Here is a 20,852-nt window from a genome sequence, read left to right on the forward strand (position 1 = left end):
ATGTACTTAACTCTGTGACCTGGGGCAAGTAGGCGATCTCATTGCTCTTGAGCCTATTTCTTTACCAGCTCCAGAGGAAGAATTCCAGCCACTTCCTAGGAATGTCCTATGGATTTACCAAAGTGCCTGCAAATCATCTAGCAGAGCATAAAGCACATGCTTGGTGCTCAAGAAACGATCATGCTTCCCTCTCACTCTTGCAAACCTCCACTTAATCTAAAATATCAATCAAGAACACTGTCAAGGGGAAAAAGGAAGGAACCAAATATTGGATGGCATACCGCCATTAATGATAAAAGTAGGGGTATATACCTACATAGTTATGATTTGTATACACGTTAAAAGAAACGGGCTCAAAACGGAGTCACTTTTGCTAAGCCAAGACTTAATACTAATCTAATGGCAGTTTCGGCCTCTCCAAGAATGGAATATTAAATCAATCAGTCCCAAATTTCCTGCTTAATACTAGTGGAATAATCTTCCTGATGAGATCCCAGGCATCCCCCTATGAAAAGGTAACCTTGCCGGAAATAACTTCTGTGCCAGCCTCTTTCTGCCTATACAAACCCATGTTGTACAGCTCCTTGGAGCACCTTTCTGTTTACTAGAGAGGATGCTGCCAGACCCATGAATCACTGAATAAGCCAATCAGATCCTTGAATTGCTCTTTAACGATACCTTGCCTATTTCCAGAGGACGTACAAGAACTTGAGAGCACTGTTTTTTTCTGGGGAGAAGTTACAGAAGCCTGTGGTAAAGAGAATTTTATAATTGTTTCAAGTCCATGTTCCATTATTTTATTTTTTTAAATCCTCACCCACGGATATGTTTTTATTGATTTTTGAAAGATTTTATTTTTATTTATTTTCAGAGAGGGGGAAGGGAGGGAGAAAGAGACAGAGAGAAACATCAATGTGTAAGAGAAACATCAGTTGGTTGCTAGTTGCATGCCTCCAACCAGGGACCTGGCCCACAATGCCAGCATGTGCCCTGACAGGGAATCGAACTGGCGACCTTTTGGATCACAGGCTGATGCTCAATGCATTGAGCCACACCAGCCAGTGTGTTTTTATTGATTTTTTAGAAAGAGGAGGGGATAAGGGAGAGAGAAACATCGATGTAAGTGAGAAACATCAATTGGTTGCCTCTCTAATACCTCCAGAACAGGAATTAAACCTGCAATGTAGGTTTGTGCCCTGACTGGGGATTGAACCCACAACCTTTTTGGTGTATGGGACGATGCTCCATTCAACTGAGCCACCTGGCCAGGGCACATTATTCTAATTTTATGTTTAAACAGTACATTGGGAATATATCCTTTCAATGTAAGTTAACATAAGATGCATCTAAAAATTAAAGGAACAAATTCTGTACTCCTAATAGATGAATATGATACATTTAAAAATGACTCATGGACATGGACAACAGTGTGGTGATTGCTGGGGGGAAGGATATAAGGGGACTAAATGGTAATGGAAAAAATAAAGAAAAAATTACAGGGGGAAAAAATAGAAATTCTCATTTACTGAATTGACTAAAATTATAAAGGGAAAGAATACAAATTAAAGGTAGTAAAAATGTTAGAAATGAAGTGTAAAACATAACCACAGAGAGCACCAACATTTATACCCATTTATGTGTAAGGCACGTAAGGGTGTATAGTTGAGTGAGAGAAGGTTCTAGGATTGTACTTTAAAGTACAATCTCATGTTGGTTAAAAAAATATATATACCAAACTGTCAACAGAATTATGGGTCACTTTCCCTTTCTACTTTGCATTTTTCTCAAGTATCTGAATTATTTTATAATAACCACATATAATTTATTTCTTTAAAAATATAGCTTTCCATTTTGGACAAAAAGTTTACAGCCACAAAAAAAAAGAAAGAAGGGCATGCTATTTGAAGTGGCATTCAGAGAGTGGTCCCTAACAGTCCATTACCAAATTTCCAGTAATATTTTCAAAGGCACAGAAAAAGACAAAAACTCTTCAATGAAGCTGAAAACTAACATAAACCCTATAGCATACGTTGAAAGCAAAAAACCCCACTAATATAAAATCTATGCAGTTTAACTTAGAATCACATCTGATGGTCAGCTTTATCACTAAAACATAATACCTTACCACTTGAAACAAAACCTATTATCCAAAAAGAAAAGTAGAGTGATTCCTCACCTCTTCCCTACTTCCTGCTCCATGGTCAAAGACCCATGGTATGAGTCTGCCCCCAAACTTGGCAGACTTACTAACATGTGGTTTACGTGTCTGGGAAAAAGTGACGGCCACCAGCACCATCCTTGGTTAGAGTGACTTTCTCCCCCTGCCTCCGACAAGGAAATCCAACTACTGTGCAGAGCTTCTTTTAGGAAATGGAATACCACTTTGATGTCTTACCTGTGTTATGATTAGAAAAAAAAATAAAAAAGGAAAACAAGCCAAGTGTTTAGCCCAACCAAAGGTAAAAGAAGCAAATAACATGAATACAAAAGGTAACAGATTAGAAAAACAGCAACAAAAGTTGAATAAATTCTATCAGCCATTTCTTTAAAAAACATAAAAATCTAATCTGTAAAAACTGAAAAAAAAAGAAAACTGAAAAAAAATTAACAATGAGAAACCTATCTACAGAGAGGGAAAAATGAAGTATTTATATTACTATAAATACATATGTAGATTCATAAATATTTGCTCAAGTAAGAAAAAACGACCACTGGCCAAGACTGATAGTGTAGTGTAAAATAAGGATTATGGGTCTAAGGTTCACGGGAAAAAATCTAATGCTTTACACATACATGGCTTCTGTCAGGCTAGGGAACTGATTGCATCCTAATCTACAAGCTAACGAGTTTGCATTTCCTGTTTCACAGACACTGGCAGAAGACATGAGACCTCTGGGTCAGAAAGGAAGAGCTCCGCTATTCGCAGCCCACAGTGGCATGAGCACCAGCATGTCCGCATGGGTTCCCTGCGGGCCTTACATCCCACGGGGGGTGAGAGCAGACCCACAAGAACGCGGCACATGCAACTTCCCACACTCGTTTGTATGCAATACTTGGAAGTAAAAAAAAAAAGGAACTAGGTTATTGTTTTTATTAATTTTTTGTTCCCAAGGTACACATTCAGTTTACATCTGAAGACATATAGCCCAGTTAAATCCATACTTTTATATGGTTATTGTTTATATAAAGCATATCTCATATTGTATGGTATTTTGGTGTAATTTGCACTCTAAAATCCAAAACTAATCAAGACAAAATAATGAAGGTACTTATGTATTTTAGAAAAGGACTTAGACTCCCAGCTCACATATTTAGTTTTTGAATATAGAGCATGTACTTAAATATATGTCTTAGAATATTACACTCCTGTATTATGAGAAACTGCTGCTATTTTGACCCACGGCACTTTTTATTAACCACTTCGTTCACCAGAGGCCATCATTAATTTACCTTGAAGTGGCCTTCTTCAGCAGCTTTTTAATCTCGCTGATCTTACAGGTGTGTTTCTTGTGGATAACCACAAATGCATCACAGCCATCTGGTGGTGGCTCGTCAGCTGCAATCTAAGATTTCAAAGATTATATTTAGCTTCAGTAGTTGATAATTACAATATGATTAAAAAATTCACACATTACTTTGATTATAATAACTCATCAACTACTATTAAGTTATTGCTGTAATTAAATATCGTTATGCAGGCAGAATAAAATATTTTAACAAAACCAAACTTCATAGTAGAAATACGTGCTTCAAAGTTGTTGAAAAGTTTCATCAAATTAAAGTTGTCCTTCTAGTAAACTTTAACAGCAACTTGTCCTCATAATGTCCTTGTCCCAATAACTGTGAAGTTACGTATCAATTATGTTATAATAAATGACACCAATGATAATATACAATGATAAGCAGTGGAACCAGATATTATAACTCTACAGACCCTTCTGAACTGAAGATACTCATTTACTGAAGACAGATCCTGTGCAATGCCAGCACGCTTCTTTGTGCACACGGCTCGGGAGCTTTACATACCTGTTGAAACATCTGAACCGCTGGTGAGTATGCTCTTATAGAGAAAGCAAACTTTAAGAGATTGATATGTAAATTGTCTAAGAACTGTCCGGCTTTCTTCAGGATTAAGTTGTAATAAGAATAATCTGACTCTATGAAAACAATTCAAAAGAAAAGAATGTTAGTATTTTGTATTCAACACATTAGCCCACACTCTAACTGTAATGCTAACTTAGTATCATATATTTGTATTCAACACATTAGCACTCTCTCTAACTGTAATGCTAACTTAGTATCATATATTCATATCTTAAGTCTGGTCATGGGTGGTGTCAGGGAAAAATGGAAACCAAGATTTCTGTTCACTTCATACAGATCTTCCAGCGAAGTCCAAGAACACAGTGTAAGTCCGGGAAAACAATCTTGCCAGTGACATCTATTTGGAAGATGCTAATACATCAGGCCCAGGCACTCTGAGGTTGTGGGTTATGATACAGGGACAAGACATAGGCCCTATTTCTATGTAAGAGGAGATTAAGAGTAGCACAGAAAAAAAATTAAAGAATAATGTGACTGTTAGTAAATTTTAAATTACATGTATAAATACATTCTACTGGCGTTTAGTAGAACACTTACTGGCGCCTCCAGAACACTTTAGGAGACAGACTTTGAACGAGTCCTTAAGGAATAAGAGGAATGTCTTCGTGTCTGGGACAGACTAACCTGAAATGCGGATTCCCTCCTCTAAGCCCACGCCAAAGATCACAGAGACACAGAAGGAAGAGTCCTACAATTTCATTTACAACTCTCGCAGACCCCTGGGGCGACAGAGATAGCTGAATGGGAGAGGGGAGAAGATAAGGGCAGCCTCCACTCGAAGAGGGCTGGTGGCACACAGGGACAAGGAGGGAGACAACTGCTTAACCCCTTCTCCCTGCACAGCCCGGGGTGTAATCACTGTCTGTGCTGTCGCCATTGTTAGGACACCGCAGTGCCATTCCACTGCCAGCAAGGGGCGCTAAGGTACAGGAGAGGCATTCTGGAGTCCTGCCGGTGCAGGTATCCACAGGTTTGCCCTCGGACAGTATCTGGGCACGTCTACTCTCCTGTTCTCCTTGGCACTGGGTTACCCACTTGCGGAGACATCTCATACAGAAGAGTGGAGTTGAGGCAGTCCCAGAGCAGGCGCCCACAGGTCAGAGTTCCCTAATGTGCAAACGGGGGACAACAGGGTGTGTAACCCCAGATGCTCTACTTCTGGGAAGGGAAGAGGATGCTGATGGGAAGGAGACACTTTGGGGGAGGAAAGGGAGATTGGAATGTTCGTCGTTTACTATTTGTTCAAAGATGCTCAGCTCTTGACCCTTGGTGTCTCCTCTTGTCCCCGGGACAGGTGTTGTCTGGCCCTCTATGCTGCCCCATGAGAACTGGGGCCAGTGAACCAGCACCAGTATGAGGTCACTGTAGCTACTGATTTTGCTTTAAGTAGTGAAGTCTTTCATCTCTGACCCAGGGGTCTTAAGTCTTCTGTCAGCACCCATGAAACCAATCTGTTAGCTTACGAGTAGGGTAAAATCTCACACCCTTAAGGATTTGACAGATTTGATAAAAAAGATGGAATGCTGACAGACACATGGATTTTGGAGGAGAAAAGCCCCAGCCCCAGGGGCAAATGAGCAGAATTTGAGGGAAATCCTTGTAAATGATAGTGGGCATGTTGACAAAATTGTATGGTCATCAAGCAATAAATCGTCCTCCAATTTGTTGCCTATTAATTAAAAGAAAATAAGGAGGAGGTTACGGGCCAAAAACTAAGCAATATATTCAAAGGCATTTGCCCAAATGATGTCTTGCTTGTTAATGCTCTTCCAACCAGTGGGCTTGTCTACCAACTGTTCTGTCAGCTGCCAGTACACAGCACTGACAAGCATGGTGGCCATCGCGGGTTAGAGTACGGTTCCACCTTCTTCAAACAAGGCACAGGATGCACGTGTACACTGAGTGAGGAAGGAAGGACATTTGTGATGTGTAGTCGGAAGGACTCGAAGTCATTAGAACTTTGGTTTGCCTGGGAGACGATGGGGGTGCAGTACAAAATGCAGAATGACAACCACCTTCTGATTCGACAACTCCTACAGACTACCCTGCCAACCTTAGATCCTTTCTAAGGTGACAGTAAAAGCCCAGGGTTATTGCAATGGGTCCTGGCTGATAAAAAGCCCCTACAGCCTGCGCGGGAGATTTCCCCGCGGTAAGTTACAAAGTCTTTCAGCTGTGATCCAGGAGGCTTATGTCTCTCTGGTGCCTGAAACTGTGCGAAGCTCAGTTTAGCTTGCAAGTAGGTAAACATCTTGGCTTCTTCGGAGTTCTTGATAAGAAGCTCAGAAATGAAGTGACTGAAACAGAGGGATGTAAAAATGTTCTGAAAGAACTGAGGAAAGAACAAGACAAAAACACTAGAAAACAGGCTAAAGTAGAATTAACAAAAGAGTAAAAAGTGTCACAGAAAACAGTAAGAGAAACAGAATAAGAAGGTGACACGGGAAGACAAAGAGAAATTTTTTTAAAAAAGGAGAAAATGAAAAAAAAATTAAGAGTAAATTATAGATACAGAACTCAGGCAAAGGATATCTAAAATACGTATAAGTATAACCCTAAAGCAGAAAATCAAGGAACTAAAAGCTAATGAATAAAAAAAAAAACCCCTATAATCCAAGAAAACTCTCCAGAATTAAAAGGAGTAGTGAATCTAAGAATAAAGACTCAATAATCACCATTGCATTATTTTTTGTTAAACTTTGAGACTCTAAAGTTGAAAATATAAGTATAAAATTCACACAAATATTATGTATGTAAAGAACAAGGCCATTATTCCCAAGAGATATTTATGAGGCATCAACTAGAGAGCAACCTGTATATAACCAAGAAATAACTGGAGAAACGACCGCAGAAAGTTTGATGGTGAGTTCTGAATGCACTTAACCGCGGAAATAAGCCTAATTAAGGAGTTAAGACTTACAGAAGACCATGGAAGTGCTGCATGCCCTGCCAATGCAGAACAACATACCACCCACCAACGATGCAACAAAGGGAAAAATGAGGGAAAGTAAGCAAGCTCAGTGATTCCTCACCAATGTTCGCCGGGAGTGAAAGGGTATCATTGAAGCCAACACATCAAGTAGTTGGAACTTCTGTATTCTTAAGAATCCAAAGACAAAGAATATTTGTGAACGAAATCAAATGGTGGTGAGGGATCACTCGCCGTTTCGTTACTACCTGTACAGAACCAACAGACAGTATCTAAAGAAAGAGGCGGCTGGCAACTCCAGGGCTTCACACATCACTCCTCTGGCATGGAATGCAGGAGGGCAGAGGGTGCGTGGTTGGATAACTCCTATTCAGCAAACCACAGCTTAAATGTCACTTGTTTTGGAAAAAGTTTTCCCTGACTTCCCAGGTCTAGACCCTGTTATATGCTCTGAAAGGACTCTACACCATCTTTGGTTCCATTTTCAAAAATGTAATTGAAAATTAATTGTATAGTTATTTGTTTAATGATGTCCTTCCATGAAGCTATAACCTATGAAAACAGAAATGTTTTCTAGACTTTCAATTGTAACGTTTTACTCCTGGTATGCAAAATAAGCATTCAATACATTTCCAGCATTAATATTTAAGAATTGAACAGGTCTACTCATTCCAGGCAATAATACTTTGCTAATCCAGTCATTTTATTTTTTTTACAAGCAAAAATTCACTCATCCGTGGACTCTAATCAACAAAATAAACAAAACAGAAAGAGACTCAGAACAGACCGACAACTGTCAGAGGGGAGGGAGGGGGAGGGGAGAAAGAAGAGAATAAGATGGGGATAAATGGTGATAGAAATGGAAAATACATAATACAAAATACAGATGATGTATTATAGAACTATGTACCTGAAACCTATATAATTTTATTAACCAATGTCACCCCAATAAATTCAATAAAAAAAGAAAAATTTTATTCAGAAGGTCACAGAGGTAGAAGAAGTGAGCCACAGAAGAAATGCCCAGGAAACGAGTTTCAGAAGAAAGAAGGGCCCCTGGAGCCTCAGAGAAAGAGAGGAAAGCATGACAAGCCTGGGGAAAGGGGGTGGGAAAGGGGGCGGGGAACAGCATGGGCGTGCTCCTGCTCCTAGAGAGCCTCCCTAATCCAGTGATGTTGAAGAGTCATCACGTGAGAACAGGCATGCTCCTTCACTCCTACCATTTTGAACAAACTGCAAGTGATTTCTCTGGAACTGATGGTGCATTTCCACCCCAAAATAAAAATAAATAATGGAAGTTCAGACTCACCTTCAACAGTAAAAGCAATACAAAATAAATCAGAGAAGAGATGATATATTAACAATTAATCTTGCAGTAACTATGTATGGTGCCGGGTGGGTACCGAAAATACCAGGGGGAACACTTTGTACAGTGTATGACTGTCTAACCACCGTGCTATATGCCTGAATACAAAATATTGAATAGAAACTAATTAATAACATAACTAAAATAAGACTACATCAGTCAACAGGAGATTGGTCACCAATGAAAAGAGAGAAGAGCGCCAACAAAAAGAAATGTGAGCAGTGCCTGACAACACACATCACACTTGGTCAAGGTCACTGTTAAGGTGGTCTCTAATATAGTGACAGATGTAGGATTCGGAGGTTTAGAGAAAGTAAATGTCTGTAATTTAGGTTTCACCTCCAAGTTCATCTCAATTACGAGACGGATGCATTGGACTATTTCAGAGGATTTTTTAAAATAACTAGATCCATGCTCACCAACCACCCTGTTGATAATGATGCTGCCCTTTCAATATCCTTCCTTTACCTGCAACTTCACCTTTTACTTGTATTTTGCTAACCGGCAATATACATACATCACGCTCATTGGAAAAAAAAAAAAAAAGGCAGCAGCTGCCTCCACAGTCAGTGGAGGCTTCATCATCTTCACTTCACAGTCAATCTTGAAAGACTTAACAATATTTATTCCTACATACTCAACCTCTACTAACACCTCAACCTACTGTAGCTTTGATTATTATACCCATGAAATGGCTCTATCAATGTCACCAATAATTTCTGTTACTAAAAGCTTCATATTTGTATTACTTGATCTGCTTGCAGCATTTGATAACATCTATCATGTACCACTTAACAATCTCCTGGCTTTCTTGACATCACACCTGCTAGGTTTTCATCTGCCTCCGTGGGTGCTGAGACTAGTGTGTCTTCTCCCTCAACACTGGTGTTATTCAGGGTTCTGCCCTGGGGACCCATTGTTTTCTCATGCTATCTACACCGTCTCCCTCGAACTTCAACCACCCTCTTAACTCCCAAATTCCACTCTTCAGCCCAAAGTTTTAGCTAGGTAGCCTAAGTCTCCTACTCATGCATCAGCTTACTGGATATTTTCACTTGGATATTCCACAAGCGTTTCAAACGTGATACATCCAAACTGCAATCATCTTCCTACTCCAAACCTGATTCTCAGTTACAAGTAACTGAGTTAGAAATGCCACAACATTTTCTGAAAATCTTTTCCATAAATAGAAAAGTAACTTTAGTGTAGAAACCATTAAAATCTTCAAGGACTTTGCAAGTGGGATTCTTATATGCTGACCACATTAAGAAGTAAAATAAAAAAAAAAGGGGGACTCTGGAGTTAGGTAAACCTTCACTGCCATTTCCAACGCACCACACAAAACTACACAGGTGAGCTCGACCATGCCACTTGAATCTCGAGGTGTAAACAAATACAAAACTTGTGGCAGAACTACATAAAATGTTCAAAAAACACAGGCAATTCAACGACTAAAAGATCTTAATTTGCTGGCACATAATGTAGTGTTCTCACTAATAGCATGAAACTAGCACCTAAACTCATAGCGTTAAAATGTTCAACTTTTACAAATTCTTTAAGCAAGTACATCACCAGAATTATTCTTAAGAATATTTAGAGGGTTTCATGAACATTCAGCAACCTAAAAATTTACAAGTAACCGAGAATTTAAAATGTTTCCTCTAGGATAGCATCTTGAAAACAAATTCTGGAAAATCCAATAGTTGTCAACAGATTTAATTCCCGATATTTACCATTCTCTCCCACACCTGACAAGGCCGGCCGGCAATGACGTGACACGTGCATTGGACTCTCAGCACTGTAAACGAGCTCAACAGAATCAGATGGTCAGTGTCAGCAATTCTTGCTTAACACAACTTACTTAGGGCTCGACCCTGACACGCCTCCCACAATATGAGCTGGAAGTAGAACTGGGGTATTCCTTCCTGAGCTGATCTTCCAACTTTTTAATGATCTGCCACCAGATTGCCCAGGTGTGTCGTTTCACTTAGGGATAAAACATGCTGATATATCTCAGCCACTTGAGATGAGAGTTCAAAATTTACAAGAGTAATTTTCACAGTTGTTTAATGAAAAAATGGCCCTGAATAATGCAAAAAGCATGTAGTGAGAACAAGAGATTTGGGACAGATATACCGAGGAGTTTAGGTGAGGGCCAGGAAAAGTGGTGTTGGACTTCTAACTATCATGAAAACTTGACATACTATTCTAGCCTATTTTTTACCTCAATTAGCAAAACTAAAATTATCAGGACAAATACAAAGCCAACAATCTCCCGATGATTTGGAAATAGACTTCAAGGGGTCAGAGTTCCTCTGTGCATTCCACTGCTGTTCCTTCTCCTCTCCTCCCCTCTTCACCACCCGGCGAAGTCCTGTCATCCAACGCAACTCCTGCATGCGCTGTGGCAAAGGCTGCCCTGTCTCCGACATACGGACCGGGCACCTTTTTTTGCGTGCTACCACGTATCCCTGTTAAAGCTCTCATCACCTAGCAGTACACTTTGCCGCTTTGCTGTCTCCTGCACTGTAATATCACGGAGGTCCGAGTAACACGTCACATGCATTCGTCTTTATATGCCCAGCATCTAAAGCAGTGCCTAGCTTCTCTTAGAACTCAAATGACTACTAAACAATGAATTGGAGTAAAAGTTTTTTTGAAAGAGCAAATTACTTGTTTTGGGAAATATTTCAGTCTAAAATATCATTAAAGGCATGACTGCCTTATTTTTTAAAACCTACCTCATGAAATCACAAAACTGTTGGACTTCACCACCACAGGAGCCAAGTAAGCCTCCAGTAAATGAACACTCCACATTCAAAACTGCTCCTTATCTTCAACTTACTCAGGAATAGAATCATAAACTAGTTACCACAGTAAGACACTTTCTCTGTGTCTAAAAGGCTAAAAAATATCCCCTGCTAAGGGATTCCATGTTAATACCATTTATTCTATTTGTAGAGACAGGAAAATAACCATTCTTTATAACAGTAAGTAACCTTTAGCCTCTGCTGCTAAAACCTAAATTCAGTGTCTTAAATCCACTGACCTTCCCTAAGAAACACATCAATAAACACTTGTTCATTCTACACATATATGTATGTATGTATAGACATGCACTTTCATATACATTTAGAAAGAAGGAATGCCTAGCTCCATTCTCTAGATAGTGAAACGAAAGTACATATGTTCCCTGATATTTCTTTTTTTAATATATATATTGATTTGAGAGAGAAAGGAAGGGGGAGGAGGGGGAGAAGAGAGAGAAACATGGATGTGAGAGACAGAGATCCATCGGTTGCCTTCTATATGCGCCCTAAGGATTGAACCTGCAACCTAAGATTTGTGCCCTGACCAGAAATCGAACCCACAACCTTCCAGTGTATGGGATGATGCTTCAACCAACTGAGCCACACCAGCCAGGGCAGGTTCCCTGATTTTTGACAGAAAGTATTAAACGTCTCTTGGAGAGCTTAAGAATACTTTGGCAAAAAGAAAAAAATAATCAGTATTACTAGATGCAAAACTAATACTATTTCAAAGAAATGTAGGTAAAAACCATAATCAAACAATTTCTATTTCTTTTTCAATATAATGCAATATGCAAACATTGCTAATTATATGAGTTTTCCTCTAATAAAGTATTAAAGCCTTACATTTTTGTAAGTGAAAGCTCAAAACAGTTTTCATTAAAACACCTTTTCAAATTTAATATTCAGATTTATTAATCCCATTAAGCATTTACACATAGCCTTTGCTATTAATCAGATCCAATGTGTACACATAAATACAAATCTTACCAGTTAAAATATGCACATCACATACCTGTTTGCTTATAAATTGCTAATTCTTTTACAGTGTCCAAAAACTGCCAAAATTTTTCATTACTTTCTTCTGCCAAAAATTCACTATTAAAAAATAAAAGTACTCAGTTAATAGATGAAAATAAAAAATGGTTTAGATATTATAAACTGTGCTTTAGAAAATAATTATAACTGCTGGTAAAAAAACAAAAACCTGCAAAAATTAATGTCAGGTTAGTAATTTCCATTTATCATAATGCAGAAGGAGAAGAAACTGATGATGCGTACCTGACATGTCATTCTCAACTGCAAGTTCATAATCACGACCCGAACAGACAGCAGAAGAAATTATTTTTGGTTTTTCCTCATTATTAGCTACAACTAAAATATGGATAATTTACTTTCTCCATGTGAAATAGCACTAAGAGGCATAATTTAAAAGTAATGAAAAAAGTGTTTTTTAGGGAAAAAGAATGAAAATAAGACTTTTGCACAAAAATTGGCTTTATGAACACTTTTAAAGTCATACATAATACTATTTAATTAGCTCTCATTTATGTTCACAATCTTTTCATTATTTAAAAGACAATACCTTAATAAAAAAAATTAATAGGAAGTTGGTATATTGCATTAGGTATTTGACCTTGAAGCCCTAAGAAACTTTTACTTTTGTACAGAGGACAGGTGAGAAAAAGTGGCCAAGGCCATATGTAACCTTTTGGAAATAATGAAATGAGTGATGGGTTATTAGCCCTATACAGAGCAAAGCACAGGACACCTGAAACAACTAGATGTAACTATCCAGACTAGAAAAGGGGACAGTCACCAAACAGACAGAGCAGAGCCCCTGTTGTTGCCCACCTTCTCTCACTCTCTCCCACCTTGGTAAGCTTAAACTAATACTTAATATAAATGGAAAGTATTTACAACATCAAAGACACATGCAGAGTAACTAATTCTTGTGAGTCTGAGCTGGTCACTAAGTGAAGAAAAGGATGTGGAAAAAATGGATTAATCCATCAACATAAACACGGCAAGCGTAGGAATTTAAAGCAGTAAGTTCAAAATAACTCTTATTAATGGTGCCCATGCTACAATGGCAAAAACAGAACAAATCGAACAAACAAAAAAACCTTAAAAGCAGATTAAACAACTGGAGCACTGAATAGGATGGGACCTGAAAAGGGCAGGGATGGCAAAAACCTGAAGTATAGGAGGCGCAACGTAACACCTAACCGACCTGCCCGAACAACCACAGGCACCCTCACGCACTGTGCAACTGCAGGAACAAGACGTCTTCCACACACCACAGTCCCTACGTCTAACTGCGACCCTTCAAAGCGGCCACCTTAAGAAAATACTCACTTTTGCTTACTCCCTCAATATATACCACTGCTCTGAGCTCTTTCGGAACTCTTCTGGAATTATTGGGTTGGCCAAAAAGTCTGTATGGGTTTTTTTTCCGTAAACTAAAAGTCACATTTTTCATTTTCAGCAATAACTTTACTGGACATCTTGCGTATGTCAGCTATCTCCCACGTGGGAGACCGTAGATTGTTCTCAGTTAACGTCTCGACCGCTATCAACTTCAACTGGTCTATGTGACTACGGAGCATCGTCCAGTGAGAAATCTCAGCACAAAACTTCATAAACCACCTTTGACACGATCGATCAGTCACAGCACCTTCTCCATACATGGCACACATCTTTTTTGTGGGTGTGTTTCAGCTGTATTTTTACCTTTCTTGAAATAAAAAGCATAACATGCTGAAAATGTTGCTTATTTTCTTCCATCTTCAATATTAAAATGGCTACACAAACATTCACCAATTTTGGTAAGTTTTTTTTAAATGCACACTGATGTGACAGCTGTCACAATAATCTAACAAAATTGTTTCAAATGACGGTGAAGACAATTAAGTGCTACTAGAGCCATCTTACGCAAAAAGCCAAACAAATTTTATGGCAAACCCAGTATTTTCAGGGGCAATTTGCCCGTAACTCATCATTAATCTCAGAGAACTAAATATCACTGGGAGTCATCTAAATCAGCTCCTCACTTTCCAAAAGAAAGTGAGGTCAAAGTTTTAAAAAGGGAAAAACCAAAACAAAGCAAAACAAAAAACACCTGGCATTTCCAATTTGTTTACTTGTCTTATGCAATATTTAGTTCCACATAAAAATGTTTCCACAAATAATTCTACCACAGAGCATTTTATACAAACTAAAGCAGGAAGGTCCAACCCATGGCCCGCAGGCTGGATGCAGCCCAGCATGGCTAAGAATGCGGCCCAACACTAAACTGTACATTTACTTAAAACATCATGAGATTTTTTTGGAATTACATGTCACAGTGTATTTAAGGTGCGGCCCAAGAGAACTCTCCTCCCGTATGGCCCAGAGGCACCAAAAGGTTGGACACCCTTGTATTAAGAATCTATTTACAGTGATTATAAGTAGAATTCCCAAAAAAATTTCACCAGGAATAACACCAATGGAATAAATGCAGTTTAGACATGTAAGTTATGGTACACACACTGTAAAAATTTAGCCTCTTCAGCCTATAATCATCCCTACCAAATTATAAATTTCCTTAGGCAGGCGACATACCTCACTCATCCTTATTTCTGACACAGCCCCCGTCATAGGGCCATGTTCAAAACAGGCAGTCAAATATTTATGAATTAAAAATATGAGAAAGTATATATAACAGAACAAGCAGGTGCATGTGGTAACACCGAGCATCCTGTCTGAATTATCTACGCAGAGGCCGGTTTCCGCAGGCCAGGTATGTTGCAGAGGTCGTTCTGATGTCGGTTCGAAGTACACACTACCTCACCTATGGTCTCTTCCACCGAATCAGCTTTACTGAGCACCCACTTCTGTTTACTGAACACTGAGGAAAACAATATGTGTAAGAAGTACTCTTGTCACATCCAATGAACTAATACAGTGAGCCCACACTTAATGATGTCTAAAGGCTCTCGGAAACTGCAACTCTTAGTGAAATGGCATATAACCGAAACAATTTAACTGCTATAAATGAGAGTCAAGTTCCAATGACATTTTCTGGTCACAAACACATCACCAAACTTCTAAATAAAGACCCCAAACACTTCTAATATTAAACATTGAAATAAATGTGAGCTATACATACGTTTAAGAAAGATGGGTAAAAAATAAGGTATTTTCCAATCTGTTTCTTCCAGTTCAGGTCCCAGGTGGCCAGAGCCGAGCCTGGCAGCTGGCAGGAGGCCCTTTGGTCACAGGGCACATCCACACCCACCCACACTCCCTCAGACGGGGACAATGGACAAACACCAATTCAACTAACACGCACACCTTCGGGACGCAGAGGGAAGGAAACCAGAGTCCCTGGAGAATGTGCAAGCTTCATGCAGACAGTGGCCCCAGCCAGGAATGAAGTTATTTTTCTCATCAACTTTATGACAAAACAGTGTTGAACAAAATAATGACATTCGGGTCCTGCTGTATTTACTGGGCACCCTCTTTCACGCATGGTGCTTTGGCAAAATAAACATGAATAAGAAGAAATACTCTTGTCCCCTTAAGTTCACATTTTAGTAGCAGAGATTAACGGTAAGCTCCTTAACACCGGTCTTGGTGATGATTTTTTTTTGGCTTTGACACTAAAAGAAAAGGCAACAAAAGCAAAAATAAACCAGTGGGACCACATCAAATTAAAAAAACGCTGCACAGCAAAGGAAACCATCAACAAAATGAAACAGCAACCCATTGACTGGGAGGAACTACTTATAAATCATGTATCTTATAAGACACTAATAGCTAAAACATATAAAGGAGTCATACAACTCAAACTTCAAAAAACAAAACAAAACAAGCAATTCAATTCAAAAACAGAGGATCTGATACACATTCTTCCAAAGAGGACATTCAGATGGCCAACAGGGCCATGGAAAGGTACTCAACTTCACTAACTAAGCATCAGGAAAATCCGTATCAAAACCACAATGCGACATCACCTCACACCTGTTGTACGACGGTGATCGTCAAGAAGACAAGACATAAATGCTGGTGAGGATGTGGAGGGAAAGGCCTGGCACAAGGGTGGGGGGAATGTAAATTGGTGCAACCACCATGGAAAGAAGAGTATGGAGCTTCCTTAAAAAATGGAAACTGCAATTGGTTGGCCAGAAAGTTCATTTAGTTTTTTCCGCACAATGGCTCTAGCAGCGCTTAGATGTCTATAACTTCATTTGAAACAATTTTGTTCAATTGAATTGCGTCAGCTGTTGTATCAGCGTGCATTTAAAAAACTTATCAAAATTGGTGAATTTTTGGGTAACCATGGTAATACTGAAGATGGAAGAAAACACATTTCTGACATATTATGCTTTATTATTTCAAAAAAGCTTAAAAACACAACTGAAATGCAAAAAAAGATTTGTGCAGTATATGGAGAAGGTGCTGTGATTGAACGTATCAAAAGTGGTTGGTGAAGTTTCTTAGTATTCCTGACATTTTGGCCAAATAATTCTTTGCTGTGGGGCTCTCTTATGCATCGGAAGATGTTTAGCAGCACCCCTGGCCTCTACCCCACTAGAGGCCAAGAGCAGGAGACAGCTGACATATTCAAAATATCCAAATCAATAGTTTTTGGTGAAAATGAAAAATGTGTCTTATTTTACGGAAAAAACATAACGGACTTATTGGCAAACCCAATAACTCGGATGGTAACACGTGTTAGTTAACTAGACTTATTGTGGTGCTCACAAGACTTACAAATAACAAATCATCATGTCGTACACCTGCAAGTAACAAAGTTGTATGTCAATTACACCTGAGTTAAAAAGAACTATTTTAGTACCTCACAAATGCCGTGTAATATGGGGTGATAGTCTCTTTCAGGACAAGCTGTTGCTTGGATGAAATGATAAAAAGCAATTGGCATTAAAACTTCTTGATGGCGGAAGAACTTTCAAATTCTGTTTACTGGACTACTAAGCAAAATTTAATTAGCTACTACTTTTGTTTCTGTTCAGTAAATGATACCTTATAAACTCATTCCAATGGAGGGGATTCGTAAAGAACTCATAACGTGGGAAGCGGTGTTGGCCAAAGGCAGCCTACCTAGATGCTAGGAGAACGGTTTCCCTAAAAAGAACTGCCTACATTAACTGAAGTGCTTGCACTAAACGCCACCCTCCGCCCACCACCCATTCTTCCTTTTTTTTTCCTTCGTAAATGCTAATAAAATCCAAACGCATTCAACAAAGGTCCAGAAGTTTTAAAAACCGCAGACGGGGCAAAGTACTAACCACGGCGGAAAAAGGAATTACAAGTCAATTGCACGGGGGAGCAGGGCGGGAGTGATGCTCCGAGGCTCCAGCACGAGGGCACCGGGAGCAGCAGCGCGGTGCAAGGACGGCCCCCAGGGGCCACCAAGGTCTCAGCGCGCCCTCCGCCCCGCCGGCCTGCCCTCCGCCCCGGACTCGGCAGAGGGTCCAGCCCGCACCCACCTGGCTTCCAGCAGCAGCGGGGTCTCGGGCCACTTCGCGACCAAATGAGCCGTCACCGCCTTGGACGCGGAGGCCGTCCCGGAGCTCAGCAGCGACAGCCACAGCACCGTGTTGCCCAGGAGCAGCCGCACCACGCTGGCGGCCGTGGCCATGACGCGGACAGGGAAGCGCGAGCCGCACGGAGCCGGAGCCTTAAGCCCGCACCCGCCACGCCACAGCCGGCTCCTCCCGACGCGCCGTCGCCCACTTCCGGTGGGGGGAGCTCGAGTCCGTTACTCCGGTCCGGGCCTCGCGGGTGCCCGGCGCATGCGCGTCCACCTCTGGCGCCGGCGGAGTGTCCACCGCTGGCCGACTCCGGCGAGACCCGAGCCGCGTAGATGCGGGCGGCGCCGGAATGGAGAGCCACGGGGCTGATGCTCCGGCGACGGAGGAGAAGCTGTGGGACACCGGGCGGGTTGGGCTCCCCGACATCGAATGGGATGGTGCCCGACTAAGGCTGGCTGGAGGGACCAAAATCTGGAAACGAAGGCAGGAATCAGCATGGATATTATCCACATTTACACCTGCGGAAAATAAGGCTTATTGACGTTCAAGCACGGACCTCACGGGTTTCTCAAATTTTATTCCATATTAGAGTCATCTGGTAGAGCTTTAAGAAAGCCGGACGCCAAGACCACACCTGTTACAGGAGAATCTCTGGGACTGAGATTTGGGCATCAATAGCATTTAACACTCCCAGTTCCCCCTCTCCCGTGATTGGAGTGTTGTAATCGTGTTGGAAAACCAGTGACATTACTTGGGAGGCTTGTTGAAACACAGGGTGCTGGGCCTCACCCCACGTTTCTGATTCAGTGGGTGTGGGGTTGAGTCCAATAATTTGCATTTCACGTCTGATAAACTCCCATGTGATGCTGATAATTGATAATGGGGGTCATGCTTCTAGCCTTTGTACTCAGAAGTGGTCCGCGTTAACATCACCTGTAAACCTCATTAGAAATCCAGAATCTCAGGTCCCAGGCCAGACCTACTGAATCTGAATCCCCAGATTAACAGGACGGCCAGGTGATGTTTGTGCACATTACAGTTTGAGAAGAACGAGAAGGGCTGGTTCAGAGGACTACAGGTGAAATACATAGAAAACTGATAACTTGCTACTGTGATTGAGTCTTGATTTCAACCAAGGACTGGCTGGCCTCAAAGCCCGTGCATTTTCCTACATCAGGCTGAAAGACAAAAAACCTTGGGACAGAGGTAACTGGTCTCCCAGTACATATGATTCAACAAGCAAAGAATTTAGGTTTCTTTTTTTAAAACTAGGTAGAGGTGAAGGCTCAAGATTCTGGCTCCCAGTCAGGAATGATTTTTTTTTCTTCCTATTCAGAAGAGAGTAAATTTATTATAAATATTAAAATACATCGTAAAAAGAAGGAGCAGCTAGGAAAAATACTTTAGGGATTGTATTGATCATTTTTTTCCTCTCCCATTACTTCCTTTGCCGTATAGGGAATCTGAATCTTGAAGTTGCCAAAATGTTTGCACTTCATTTATATTTCCTCTCATGTCCTCAGTTATACCTTTCCTTAGAAGACCTTGCTTTGGATCTTCGTAAGTTTAGGCTTCATTTTCTGGCTTCTCCGCCTACTCTGTATGATCTATCCCGCCTTTGATTTCTCGTAAGCTCTTTATTTGAATTGTCATGTACCACTTATAATTCTCACTCTAGAAGTTGAATACAGTACTTTCTTATTTCTCCTACTAGAGAAAGTATATTCCCGAGGGCTCACACCTTATTCATTTTTAGCATCCCTTGCAGAACCTAGCACAGTATATGCTATTGGGGCTCAATAAATATTGAAGATTCCTTGTTTTATGGATAGGTAGGCAGAAAGCTCAGGAAGACAAGTAAGGAGCTTCTTTTCCATCCACAGAGCGTAACAGAAAAATATATTATGAATTTTTCACAAGTATTTGCTTTAATTAATTCCTCATTACCGCTTATTTTTTGGCTGAATTTTTGACTGAAATCGGAGGGATAAAGGAAATACAATACTAACAGTGAGTATCTTAAATATCAGCATTTACCTGATGGGTTGCAAATCTTTAAGAAATGATTTCCCTATCAAAAGTCACACAAAAACACTATTAAATGGTATTATTAAAACATATGATAATACATATTACGGGATACTGGAGTTCAGAATAATGAGGAATGCTCCATTTCTCTCTTAAAGAGAATTAAATTAATTCCATGTCATTTATTTACATAACTCTTAGACATTTCAGCTTACATAGTGTTTTCCTTGAAATCTATGCGGGTTTGAAATATTTCTAAGGCTGGTCATCTCTGGGCTTGTTTCCTTATCTGCAGAACAAAAGGAAGAGTTGGACTAGATGATATTTAAGGTTTAAGAGAGGTCATTGAGATAGGATGTGACGGCAGGTTGACCTGAGAGCAGGACCTGGGCAATCAGAGGCTCCTTCCCCCACTCCTGTCCTTGGGATTTACTGCACATTCCACTCATATTTTCCACACTAGGAGAGAGTGATGTTATTGAGACCATCTGGACTGTACATGTGACTGAACCCCATTAAAGCCTCTGTGTATAAACTCGTAAGATGCTGGTGGTGGGTGCGAAGATTTACTTATCTTACAGCTAGCTGCCCAAAGCAAGCCTCCTAATGCGTTCTCTTGCTTATTAGACCTGCCGCCTACCAATCGGGAGTGGCCTGCCTCTTTCTTGGGTCTCTCTTTGCCCTCCGTGTATAGGTCCAGTTTCAGATTTCACCAGAGGAACTTCAGAGGTTGTGAACCAACATTAAGGTCTCTTTTATACGTCATTTTTACATACTGACAGAAAAATTAAAACGCAAAAATTGAGTAACTCGGCAAAGGTCATCTAAGTTAGTGGAGCAGCAAAGCATTCTAACATTCATTATCAACAACCCTTGAGCACAGATTGGCTATGAAGTGAATGTAATTCAAGGACACAATGGTATTGTAGTGCTTTTTAGCAAAATGTTATTCCAAGTTATTCATATTGGGGTAGTATGAATAAAAATTGATGATGATAGCAGCTTTCATTGTGTGTGGAAGAAGTGATTAATAAGTGCTTTATAATAAGAATATTGTATTTAATAGAATAAATCAT

At 40.2% G+C, this 20,852-nt stretch overlaps 1 protein-coding gene across 1 annotated transcript in view; it reads right to left on the reverse strand.

The window, feature by feature from the left end:
* The window catches only part of UGGT2 (UDP-glucose glycoprotein glucosyltransferase 2), a 115,240-nt gene extending 97,306 nt beyond the window's left edge, over window positions 1-17,934 (reverse strand). Inside the window, exons 1-4 of the mRNA XM_024566995.4 lie at window positions 17,704-17,934; window positions 12,225-12,307; window positions 4,027-4,157; window positions 3,451-3,563 (exon numbers count right to left, since the gene is read on the reverse strand). Of these exons, the coding sequence (XP_024422763.2) occupies window positions 3,451-3,563; window positions 4,027-4,157; window positions 12,225-12,307; window positions 17,704-17,855 (479 nt within the window). The 5' untranslated portion in view covers window positions 17,856-17,934. The remainder of the gene's footprint in view (window positions 1-3,450; window positions 3,564-4,026; window positions 4,158-12,224; window positions 12,308-17,703) is intronic.
* Between the last annotated feature and the right edge of the window lie 2,918 nt (window positions 17,935-20,852).

This window comes from Desmodus rotundus, chromosome 13 (assembly GCF_022682495.2).
Source record: "Desmodus rotundus isolate HL8 chromosome 13, HLdesRot8A.1, whole genome shotgun sequence".
NCBI classification, from domain to species: domain Eukaryota; kingdom Metazoa; phylum Chordata; class Mammalia; order Chiroptera; family Phyllostomidae; genus Desmodus; species Desmodus rotundus.